Source organism: Lactuca sativa, chromosome 9, assembly GCF_002870075.4.
Source record: "Lactuca sativa cultivar Salinas chromosome 9, Lsat_Salinas_v11, whole genome shotgun sequence".
Lineage (NCBI taxonomy): Eukaryota > Viridiplantae > Streptophyta > Magnoliopsida > Asterales > Asteraceae > Lactuca > Lactuca sativa.
In genome coordinates this window covers 144,612,449-144,624,460 of record NC_056631.2, presented here as the reverse complement: position 1 = coordinate 144,624,460, position 12,012 = coordinate 144,612,449, and the positions used below count along the sequence as shown (strand labels likewise).

Here is a 12,012-nt window from a genome sequence, read left to right as displayed (position 1 = left end):
AATAATATATTATTTAGAAAAAGTATTATTTAATCAATAATTAATCATAAATTAATTAGAATTAATTTTTGTATTAATTGGATTAATTAAAAGTGCATGGGTCTAATTGCAATTGTTTAATAGTTGAACAAGAGGTTTCAGAACCTTCCTCCTAAGGAGGTGGACGGTTTCTTGGAGGATTATCTAGGGTTTGTAGAATATTCCTTATAGATAATTAAGGAGTAGATAATTACATTAAGTGAGATATTAATATTTAAATTAGGGTTATCTAGGGTTTCCTAATCTAACTATAAATAGACCCTAAAGGATCCAATTTTCGGCCACTCCTTTTTACCAAGGCATAGACAAAATTCCTTCACCCCCTCTCCTCTCTCTTTAAGCCTCCTTGTTGCTAGGGTTGGATGTGAGCCATGAGAGGCACAAGACTTCTGGTGCTAGCTTCCAAGTGAGTACAAGAAGGATTTTGTTTTGATTATCTACTAGAATAATCAAGATGTATGTTTTCCTTAACCCTTTTGCTATATTTGAAAATACTAGGGTTCTTGTAGGTTTCTTGATGGTCAATTGGTTATTTCATTCAATAGTGAAAACATAGATCTATAGGGTACATATGAACTTAGGGTTTTTTCCACCAAAATTAAAATTTTGTAACATATAAAACCCATCAGTTCATCCTCACTGTTTATGGATAAAGTTTAGGTTCACCATTCTCTGTCAACAACAAATAGTTAACTAAAGGAGAATATCTAATTGTAGTTCTTCTTTCTCTAATGGATCTACAAACAACATGAGATTTAATCATGTATTCATCTATAACTTCCTCTTCTAGACTCCCACTATGTTTATGTTAATCAGAGGTCCCACTGCTTAATTTTTGGTTCATCCTCTCAACCATACCATTTTGATGAGGCATTTTAGGGACTGTTTTCAATATCCTAATTGTGTGTTCAGCATAGAAATTAACGAATTCTCCGTTGATGTACTCACACGTATTGTCTAACTTTAAACACTTAACCTTCATAAATGTTTCATTCCCCATGGAATGTTTTCATTTCTTGAAAGTGCTAAATAGTTCAGATTTGTTCTTCAAGAAATAAACTCTAACTTTCCTAGTGAAGTCATCAGTGAAAATAAGAAAACTACCTAGAGCCATCACTGAATAAATTAAAGTGGGACCCTATACATCTAAATGAATTAACTCTAACTTTTTGGCCTTAGGTAGTTGACCTATCAATTCAAAAGTTACATTCTTATGTTTACTAAGAACACGTGGCTCATGGAACTCCCATGCTCTTCAAATATGGAATCTTCCGTTTAGAGGTTAGCATCTTCAATTCACTCTTACTCATATGCCCAAGTCATCCTTGCCATATATTGGATCATGTTATTTTTCTATTGTGTTTGCTTCATCATCATAAACTTCCAACATGTAAAGTGTACCATGTTTTTGTCCCTTTGCGACAATCAAGTTCCCTTAGTTACCTTCTAGTGATGATCATCGAATGTAACATGGTGACCCTCATCATCAAGTTACACCACTAGTATCTACATTTTCTTTAGATCTTGAATGACTTGATGTTGTTCAAAGCCAATTCATAACTAAACTCATCTTAAGGACAACATCCCAAACACTCGTGATATCCAGATATTTTATCTGTCAATCGAACCTTCCCGTTGTAATGCCTACAATTTACATTACACTTCTAGATTGACTGGAGTGTAGTGGCGGACCTTAGTGGGGCATTTGGGGTCCCGGGTCACTGCTCAATTTCCAGCACCCAGTGTAAATTATTTTTTTTTTGTTTTTTTCTACTAGGTGCACCCGCTTGAAATACGAGGGACACCCCTACTAAAACAGTCTACGTCCGCCACTGCTGGAGTGAATCGATGCACTAGAATCCATTATCCATGATTCTATTGAGTTTTTAACACACCAATTAGCATGTCAAGAACACCTTAGTTGCAACTAAGTATTTTTCATACATATCAGATAACACTCTAATCAGTCCGTATATAGTCCTCTCATTTACAATATTTTAATTTATGATCTTTGTTAAAGATAATCTTACCATGCCAAGAGTTTGGCGATCCAGTAAATTACAGTCCTCTTGCCTTACCGCTTCAGGTTTCTCTTCGTCCAAGGGTTCATGTAACTTCTTCTTTTAGAGGTAATATTCGATATGTATTCTCCATAACCAAAAATCGTGACCTTGAAATTTTTTTATCATAACCTTTCCTTCTTCAGCAATAGCTCTCATACCATTTGTTAGAGATTAAGCACTTCAACAAATGATAAGTGATTTTTTCAACAGAGTAATAAATGTAAAAAAAAACAAAAAAACAAAAAAAAAACAAAAAAAAAAAAAAAACAAAAGCCAAAACAAAAACAAAAGAAAAAAAAAAAAAAAGACACAATCAATTTATGTGGTTCACACGATCGTGATGATTGGCTACGTCTACATCGAACACAAGAGAGATTTTATTATTTATGTTGTAAAAGGATTCAGTACAATACTACTATGTTACACAAATTCAAGGAGTATAAATACTAGTTATTTGACCTAAAACTATCAATAATATACAGACTAGAAAATACTAACAAAAGTTGCACATGGCACGTTTTGATGTCTTTTTTTTTAAAAGAACTAGATGCTATTAGGGTCCATGTTGGCCCATTACGTGTTTTGATGTTGTTCACACCAAATTGGCTTATGTTTGGTATGCCTAGAGTTTATAAGGTCAAAGATGAATTAGTTTCCACAGCTTAACGCTTAACGGTACTAACCGCTACAAAGTCAGGATGCATATGGAGATGGAGTTTTACTACAAAATTTGGTGACATACTTATAATCCGTAACTATTTTAAAAAAAATGACGCAGCGTATAGTGGCTAGATTGATGTGTTTCTAAGTTTAATCAAAGTGTCTCTAATTCATATTTTCGGTGCTAAATTAACACCGCTTATATATTTACAAAACCTTTTTTTGCAACAGATAAACTTGGTCGCTACCCGTTGGCCATCAGGCATAGATTCTTTTTACCTTAATGGCCATAATTCTATAGCATTTAGTCCTATTATATTAATATAGCCATTTGAGAAAACTATACAAGTATTCTTGCTCAATTGCTGTGATTCGTAGTTTCTCTAGCCATCTGCAAATTAGACTACTCCAACATAAACACTTCTTATTGCTTCGGTCTACATAACAAACAATTAATGAAGAAAAATGCATGGATTTTGTTTAACTTTTAGCTGTTGAGTCATCTACGGGGTACCAGTATCTATTATAAAGCCACAAGGAATCTGCCTGAACAGAACATTCATCTCCATTGCGGTGCCAAGCGTAGAAAGCATGTGTCTGGTTCATAATCTCCAATGTAGCATGCCCAAAACTGGCTTCTCGGAATGCTGAATATGCTGGTTGTGGCTCTGTAAAGCTAGACATACAAAAAGAGAAATGTATAACTTTTCAGTTTTCAGTACCTTTTTTTGAATAAAAACAACTATATACTAACAAGCCCTCTTACTTGCTTGCTAATCCTTGAATGTTTCCTCCGTCACCAATGGTTATGTATACCGGGGCAGATTGGTCTTTTACAGGAGTGCACCTCCCATTTACAATGTTGTACGCAATATTAGACACACGTTCCTGTACAATAAAAGCAGGCATGAATATATAAATCCATCCTTAATACCCATATATAAGCACCAGATATGGTCGTAGCCCGCAGTCTTGTGAAGTGTACAATGGAATTAGTGTGAATTTGTCTAGGAAACATAAAAAGCGATCATTTTCCGTTGGAATTTTTTAAAGAAATTTAGCAAACACGTTTTTTCGTTCGTTTTTATCTTTATTGGAAAACTAGAAACGAAATATACGTGACTTTTATATATAAATGGGTGTGAGCTTAAAGCATCCACAATGGTGAGTTCAATGGGAAAGTTGAATGAGGTGGCAACACCATTTGTCATTCAATGGATGAAACTCTACCATTGTGAGATGCCACCTTGGCATTCAATGGATTTGGAGTTCAATGACCATTGAACTCTTCAATGGGAAAAAGGAAAGTTTTAATTCTTAAATATTTACTATAAATTACATTTTATAACATTCTATTAAACTTTATAGAGTTTAATGCATTGTAACGAAAAATATAATAGAGTTGTATGGATTGTAGAATGATGATGTGGCAATCCATTGAACTCTATGTAGTTCAATGCATTGTGGATGCCCTTATATATATAGATAAAAAACAAAAATTAAAAATTGTAGCTTACCGAGCGTTCATAAGCGTGAACATGTCCGGCAAACACAATATCAACTTTGGACTGCACAAAAAAAGGTTCAAACACAACTCTCATAGTCTCCCCTTCCATAAAATGGGCATTGTTGCTATTGTACCATGGAGAATGCATGAGAACAATCAACCATGGTGTTTCACTTCTGTTTACCTTCCTTAACTCTTTCCGGAGCCATTTGTATTGAGGAGTAGATTTCCCTATATATACACATTCAAGTTTGTCACTGAACCCCGAATAATTAACATACATAGCTCCTGAAATGGCACGAGTAAGTAATAAAGAAATTTTATTAAGTCGTTACCATATGCCGAGTAAGAAGACAAGATAATTATATATGCTGAAGCTCGTTTGATAGAATACCAAAGCGGGTGTGTGCTCTTTGATGCTTTGAATGGGACATGGTATCGATTTAGAAAGGGCTTAAATAGCTTTGTTTCGCCCTGCATAAAATATATCATTTTCGTATTATAATTTATAATTCACCCCATTATTATCTACTTCCTTGAGCTATATATATATATATATGGACATCATGAACAAGTGGAAATTAAATTACAGCATATAAATACATGAACAAGTAAATTTGAGGAAAAAGGTAAAGCATATGTTTCTCTTACGATTTTAGGTTCATAATCAAGCTCATGATTTCCACTAGTCCAAATCCATGGTTGATAAGCAACACTCCTTTCCACAAACCTTCCCCACGTATCCCACCTTGCATTATCATGAAACGGGTACTCATCTGCATATGAAAGATCCCCCAGAAACAGTACAGTTTCCCCTTTCACTGGGTTCATTTCATAATTGCTAAGCGTACGATTTGAATCGAATGTTTGGCCAAGGTCGCCTGCACATACATTTTGCACTTTATCAAGAAGAACCGTTATTTCTTAAAGGTGCTAAATCATTCGTTTAAAAGAATAGCTCACCTATGATCCCGAAGGTGTAAGGGACATTGGGGCCGACTTTGGGAGGAATCATAAACCAAAAAGTCCTTGTAGTGTTTCCAATCCCGACCTTGTAGTAGTATTTGGTATTAAACTGAAAGGAAAGAGTAGTATTTCAAACTAAGAAATTTATATATTCATCGAGCTCAAGGTAGTATAAGTGGATAGAAAACTAACCTCCAGATTATGGATGTTGCAATGATGGATGTAACCAGAAGTGTAGTTGTAATACTTGTAAGTAGAAACTTTTCCGTTGGCTGTTTGTTTGTTGCTGCTGTTATGACGCCAATAAAGCACAGTGCTCGAACCAGGTTCATCTTCAGTTACCCATGATACTATCACCGCTTTGCCAACATGATCTCCTTGTGTTATATGGACCTAATTAATATTGAGATTGGAAAGCACGTAATCACTTGTATACTATATATCAAAACCAATAAAGTCTAGCTAGTTCCTAGGATGACATGATAATACCTGTTGAGGAGCATTATAGCCAGAAGGAATTCGGAAAACATCACTCTCAAGAGGCATATCCAGGCTCTTTTTTTCGTTTCTAATAAACGTGCTAGTAATCCCTCCTTTAGATAACAAAAATGTCTCACTGCCACCTATCAAAAACCAAAGAAATGCAAGGGAGAAATGCCGATAAAACTTCATCCCTAACGTTCTTTAGTCAAAACATACAAACAAACGGTTGCTTATATATGTTTTATTATTATCTAACTATTTGAGATGCTAATCTACAAATTTTTCCCCCAGAAAAAACAAGATGGGGAACAACATCCTTGAAGACTATAATTTATCCCCAAAACAGTATATATGTTATTATTCGAATGAAACAATGTACTGGATCAAACAACAAGGATGAAATGCTTTGTTTAGAGTGTGGACTAATAATCTAGAAAAATACAACTTGTGTGATCAATATATATATATATATATATATATATATATATATATATATATATATATATATATATATATATATATATATATATATATATATATATATATATATATATAAAGTAAGTTCAAATAAAACTATTAATAGTGTGACAGCGTAAAAACATTATGTTTATGTTATTATTCTACAATAAATATTATATATGTATATTGTTAAAGTCATTTTAAGGTGAATGTTAACATTTGATTATTCATATATTCATTAGAATGTTATTATTCTATTATAAGTTTATGTATTTGCATTTTTATAGTAAATTCTAATTTTAGTTTTTAACTAGTGAATATTTATTTATGCATTGCGGAATAATAACATAAAACTGTACATATAAAATAATTACAGAATAATAACATAAAAGTAGTGTTTTTACTTTTTCATAGTATTTACAGTTTTGATTTGACTATCCCCATAGAAGTAAGTTCAAATAAAAATAGTAAATAGTATGAAAATGTAAAAACATTATGTTTATGTTATTATTCTGCAATGAATGTTGTATATGTGTATTGTTGAAATAGTTCTAATATCAATATTAACGTTTGATTATTCATATATTCATTAATGTTATTATTCGATTATAAATTTATGTATGTCCATTTTTATAATAAATTTTAATTTTATTTTAACTTGTGACTATTAATTTATTCATTGCTGAATAATGACATAAAATTGTTGATATAAAATTCATTGTAGAATAATAAGATAAAAGTAGTATTTTTACGTTCTCATAATATTTACAGTTTTTATTTCATATATAAATATATATATATATATATATATATATATATATATATATATATATATATATATATATATATATATAAACACTAAAAATAATAACCAACAAACAACGAATCTCAACCATCTAAAAAAGCCATACAACTAAAATGATATCTGTCACACCCCAAAACCAAGAACGGCGGAAACGTTCCGGGGCGGAGGACGTCATGTACAGTATCACAACACAGTAAATGTAAATAAGCAAACAACATCATCCATTGCATTAAATATATAATTTTAATACAAGTGTGTTCTGTACAGTTATAGACACCAAAAATAATGAAACACAAAATAATATGAGATGAGTCTTGAATGCACTCCATCTTCTCAAAAGCTGGCCTCGGTACCTGTCTACTGATGACCTGAGAATACAAGTTATTTTGAAAGAGTTTATCAGCATTAAGCTGGTGAGTTCATAAGTATTTTAGTGTCAATGTTTCTTGTAAAAACGTTTGAACCTGTCTCAATGTATAAGTTGTAAAAATGTAAGTAAATGTTTGAAAGTGTTTGTAAAAGTTTGAATCACTCAGAAAATCCTATATTTTCTATAAAAGTAACCTTCTACCAAGGCTAGGCTGTTTTGTAAACTTTTCTGTTGTAAAGTGTGTGATTACCCAAATATAACTATCATTTGTTAAAAATATAGTTTGTACATTAATGCTTAAGTGAGATTATCACTAAAATATGTAATGGGTAAATCATTGTAGTACTGTAGCTTTGTATAATAAGACTACTGCTGTACTAAATACTACTACCTTAAACCGGATTTATATTAAGGTTTATTGTGATTAATTGCACCATGCTATCGACTGATAATCAACGACATAATGAACGGTCGTAATAAGAAATGACGTTTGGCACCCGCAGACCTGCAGGTCCGGCTGTAGCTAGCAGCAAGGTGTAGGATAGTCAATCCAGTATAGATCTATACGCAAACTCACGCTCTCCCTCCAAGAGAATTCTGGCTACAACTCGGGCCATGACATTTAAGGCATGCCCGATACAGTGGATCACAATTATTACGTATTTATGTATATGTATTGTTTCTCGTATATCTGTATATGTATTGTTTCTCGTATATCTGTATATGTATTGTTTCTAGTATATCTGTATATGTATTGTTTCTAGTATATATGTATATGTATTGTTTCTAGTATATCTGTATATGTATTGTTTCTAGTATATCTGTATATGTATTGTTTCTAGTATATCTGTATATGTATTGATCCTGCGTTACCCCGATGGTAACCAGCTAATGATGTACTGATGAATATGAATATGGAAGTACTTTTATGTATATACATGTATATATGATATATAAGTAATAGGGAAACGACCTTCGGATGGTCACCCGAAATCCCACCAGACCACATCCAAATCGAGGAAAAGGAAATAGGGCGGATGGCCTTCCTAAGCCCTTTAAACATTATTTATATATCTATACATATATGGGCATGCAATTGGATATATAAAAGCATAAATAAGTTTTCATAAAACATTTGAAGCATAAATATAATTTCAAGAGAAGATCGACTTGATGTCGATCTATAAAACATTTTGAAGGCATAAGTTGATAAAACAGTTTAAGTATAAGAAGTATTTGTTGAATCACAGTCTATAAATAAGTATGGATAGTAAAACAGTTTGTAAAACATTTCAATAGTAAAGCAGTTTGTAAAACATTTCAATAGTAAAGCAGTTTGAAAAACAGTTTGAACAGAGGTAAAAATCGTTGTTTTCCTAGTTATTAATCACATGTGATTAAATGCAATCACATGTGATTGAAGCAATAACTATTAGTATTTGACCTGTATTCCCCCCCCCCCCATAAAGTACTTAAAACACTTAAAATCCTTTCAAAGGTTGATTTAAGGGGTATGAACTCACTTGTGGTGAGTCGTTTGAATTGCAGTGTCGGCTACCGTGCTAGGTGGCAAACGGAGACTGGTTTACACGCACGAGCCTAGTTATCATATAATAAACATATATATAACTAATTAGACATATAATAACTTAAATAAATAAGTTAAGACACTTAGAAAACATTTAAATACTTTTATGAGTATTTAAGGTTCAAATGGTTGCATCTAAGTTGCTACGGGACAAGGCAAAAGGGTTTGAAACATCTAAGGGCCTTGTATAGGAGTTCACCAACCAACAAACCCCACACCTTGGAGTTTACGGCCATAAACTCATAGGTTTATGGCCGTGAACTCCTCAAATGGTGTTTTTGGGTGTTTTGTGGTGTTATTTTGCATCTAGAACACTCCTAGCTTTGTTGGAATAACACATGAAGTAGTTTTAGGGCTCTAGAACACTCCATAAGGGAGTTTACGGCCCAAGGTCCTTCACCTTAGAGTTTACGGCCGTAAACTCTAGGAATTTAATTGATTTGAGGCACTTAAACATCAAGAATGGCATCCATGAATTTATCTAAGGCTAATGGGGACAAGAGGCACACTTTGGTGCCTTCACTTGGAGTTTACGGCCCAAGTCATGTTCCTTGGCCGTAAACTCCTTCCAAGGAGTGATTTCTATGTGTTCTACTCTCCATTCTAGTCCCAAAGGTGCAAGGTAAATTGTCTAAAGGCTTAAGGGTAGCTTGGAATGATTTTTGTCCCACAAAAAGGGGTTTACGGCCCAAGGGAGTTCCTTGGCCGTAAACTCCTAGAAACTTATGGTTTTTATGGCCTTTTGATGTTCTAAACAAGCACAAGCACTAGTGGTTAAGTTCCTTAAGCATTTGGGGAAAGTTTTAGGGCATTTAAGCCCTTGAAAAGGGGTTTACGGCCCAAGGGAGTTCCTTGGCCGTAAACTCCTAGAACTTATGTTTCTTGATTGCTTTTTGATCCATAAATGTCATACCCTATCTCCTAAACAAGTCTTCTAGCAAGGAATTGGGACTAGGAAGCCATAATGTTCCATTTTGGAGTTTACTCCCCAAGAACGATCTTGGGCGGTAAACTCCCGGATCTTGACATCTAGACATGTAATTTGTGTTAATGAGCATCTAACAAGTATTGAAACACATATAGAAAAGTAGACTCACAATCTGGGATGAAAACCCGAAGATCTGTCAGAGAGAATATGGCTTTTCTCTATTTGGAATTGTAAATAATGAATCAATTTAGTTCAGAAAACTATTTATAGTCCTGGAATATTTTGACAGAAAATGTTTTTATTCCTGATGTTGGATTGTAATCTTATGAAACTTGAAATGCCCAAGTTTCACAAAACCAGGAGTATTCACTCTCCTGATATCATCTAAAACCTAAACCCTAATGTACACAAACTTGTTCGGAAAAGCTTGAAAATCACAGAAACTGAACTAGCTTCTACTGAATAGATGAGGTTTATACAAATGGGAATTTCAGGTTGTCACATCATCCCCCTGTTAGAGGGAATTTCGTCCCGAAATTAGAATTTAAGCAATTAAAAGTTACAAACAATCAAGCGAAAAGATGAGGGTATTTCAACTTCATCTGATCCTCGCGTTCCCAAGTGAATTCCGGTCCTCGCTTGGCGTTCCAGCGAACCTTCACGATAGGGATACGGCTTTGTTTCGTCTGCTTGACCTCACGGTCCATGATTTCTACAGGTTCTTCCACGAAGTTGAGGCTCTCGTTGATCTCGATCTCGTCGAGTGGGATTACGAGAGTCTCGTCGGACAGACACTTTTTCAAGTTAGATACGTGGAATGTAGATGTACGTTACGCAGTGTGTCGGGTAGATCAAGTTTGTAAGCTACGGGGCCGACTCTGGCAAGAATCTCGAAAGGCCCTATGTACCTCGGATTAAGCTTCCCACGCTTGCCGAAGCGTATCAAGCCTTTCCAGGGTGAGACTTTGAGAAGGACTCGGTCTCCCACCTGAAATTCCAAAGGTTTTCTTCGTTTATCTGCGTAGCTCTTCTGTCGGTCTCTAGAGGCTTTCAATCGTTCACGGATTTGAACGATTTTCTCTGTCGTTTCCCGAATGATTTCCGGACCAGTGAGAGTACTGTCGGAAGCTTGCCCTCTCGCTAATTGGGTATCACCAACCTCAGCCCAGCACAGAGGGGATCTGTACTTGCGGCCGTAGAGAGCTTCGAATGGAGCAGCCTTGATGCTGGTGTGATAACTGTTATTATAGGAAAATTCGACAAGGGGTAAATGAGTATCCCATGCCTTCCCAAAATCAATCACACAGGCTCGCAACATGTCTTCCGATGTTTGAATGGTCCTCTCACTCTGTCCGTCGGTTTGTGGATGGTAGGCTGTGCTCATGTCCAGCCTTGTTCCTAGGGAATGTTGTAGGGATTGCCAAAATCTTGAAGTGAACCTACTATCTCTATCGGAGATAATGGAAATAGGTACACCATGCAACCGTACAATTTCCCTAATGTATGTTCTCGTAAGTTTCTCCATCTTGTCGGTTTCTTTGATAGGCAGGAAGTGTGCAGACTTGGTCAATCTATCAACGATGACCCATATGGTGTCAAGTCCACCCGTTGTCTTGGGCAACTTGGTTATGAAATCCATAGTGATCCGCTCCCACTTCCATTTTGGGATCTCTGGTTGTTGTAGTAAACCAGAGGGCTTCTGGTACTCGACCTTAACCTTTGCGCAAGTAAGGCATTTACTTACGAAGGTAGCAATCTCTGCTTTCATATTAGGCCACCAGTATAGCTTTTTAAGATCCAGATACATCTTATCCGAACCTGGGTGGACGGAATACCGAGTGTTGTGAGCCTCGGTCATGACCAAGTCTCGGAAACCACCGTGTTTCGGTGTCCAGATCCGGTTCATGAAATATAAAGCTCCGTCACCCTTGGCTTCAAAGTTCTTGTCCATCCCCCTAAGGGATTCACTCGACACATTTTCAGGTTTCATGGCCTCAAGTTGAGCCGCCTGAATTTGCTCAGTCAAGTGTGAATGGATGGTTATGGATAATGACTTGACTTTGCGACCAGAATATTCCTTCCGACTTAGGGCGTCTGCTACTACGTTGGCTTTACCCGGATGATAACGAATATCGCATTCGTAA

General features: G+C 35.2%; 1 protein-coding gene across 1 annotated transcript; it reads right to left on the bottom strand.

Annotated features, from left to right (window-relative positions):
* Window positions 1–3,242: 3,242 nt before the first annotated feature.
* Window positions 3,243–7,212, bottom strand: LOC111886147 (purple acid phosphatase 2). Its single transcript, XM_052767399.1, has 9 exons — window positions 7,175–7,212; window positions 5,725–5,851; window positions 5,428–5,628; window positions 5,233–5,344; window positions 4,921–5,150; window positions 4,605–4,743; window positions 4,280–4,500; window positions 3,529–3,650; window positions 3,243–3,438 (listed from the first exon to the last, which is right to left on the bottom strand). The coding sequence occupies exons 1-9, from the start codon at window positions 7,210–7,212 to the stop codon at window positions 3,243–3,245; spliced, it is 1,386 nt and encodes a 461-aa protein (XP_052623359.1).
* Between the last annotated feature and the right edge of the window lie 4,800 nt (window positions 7,213–12,012).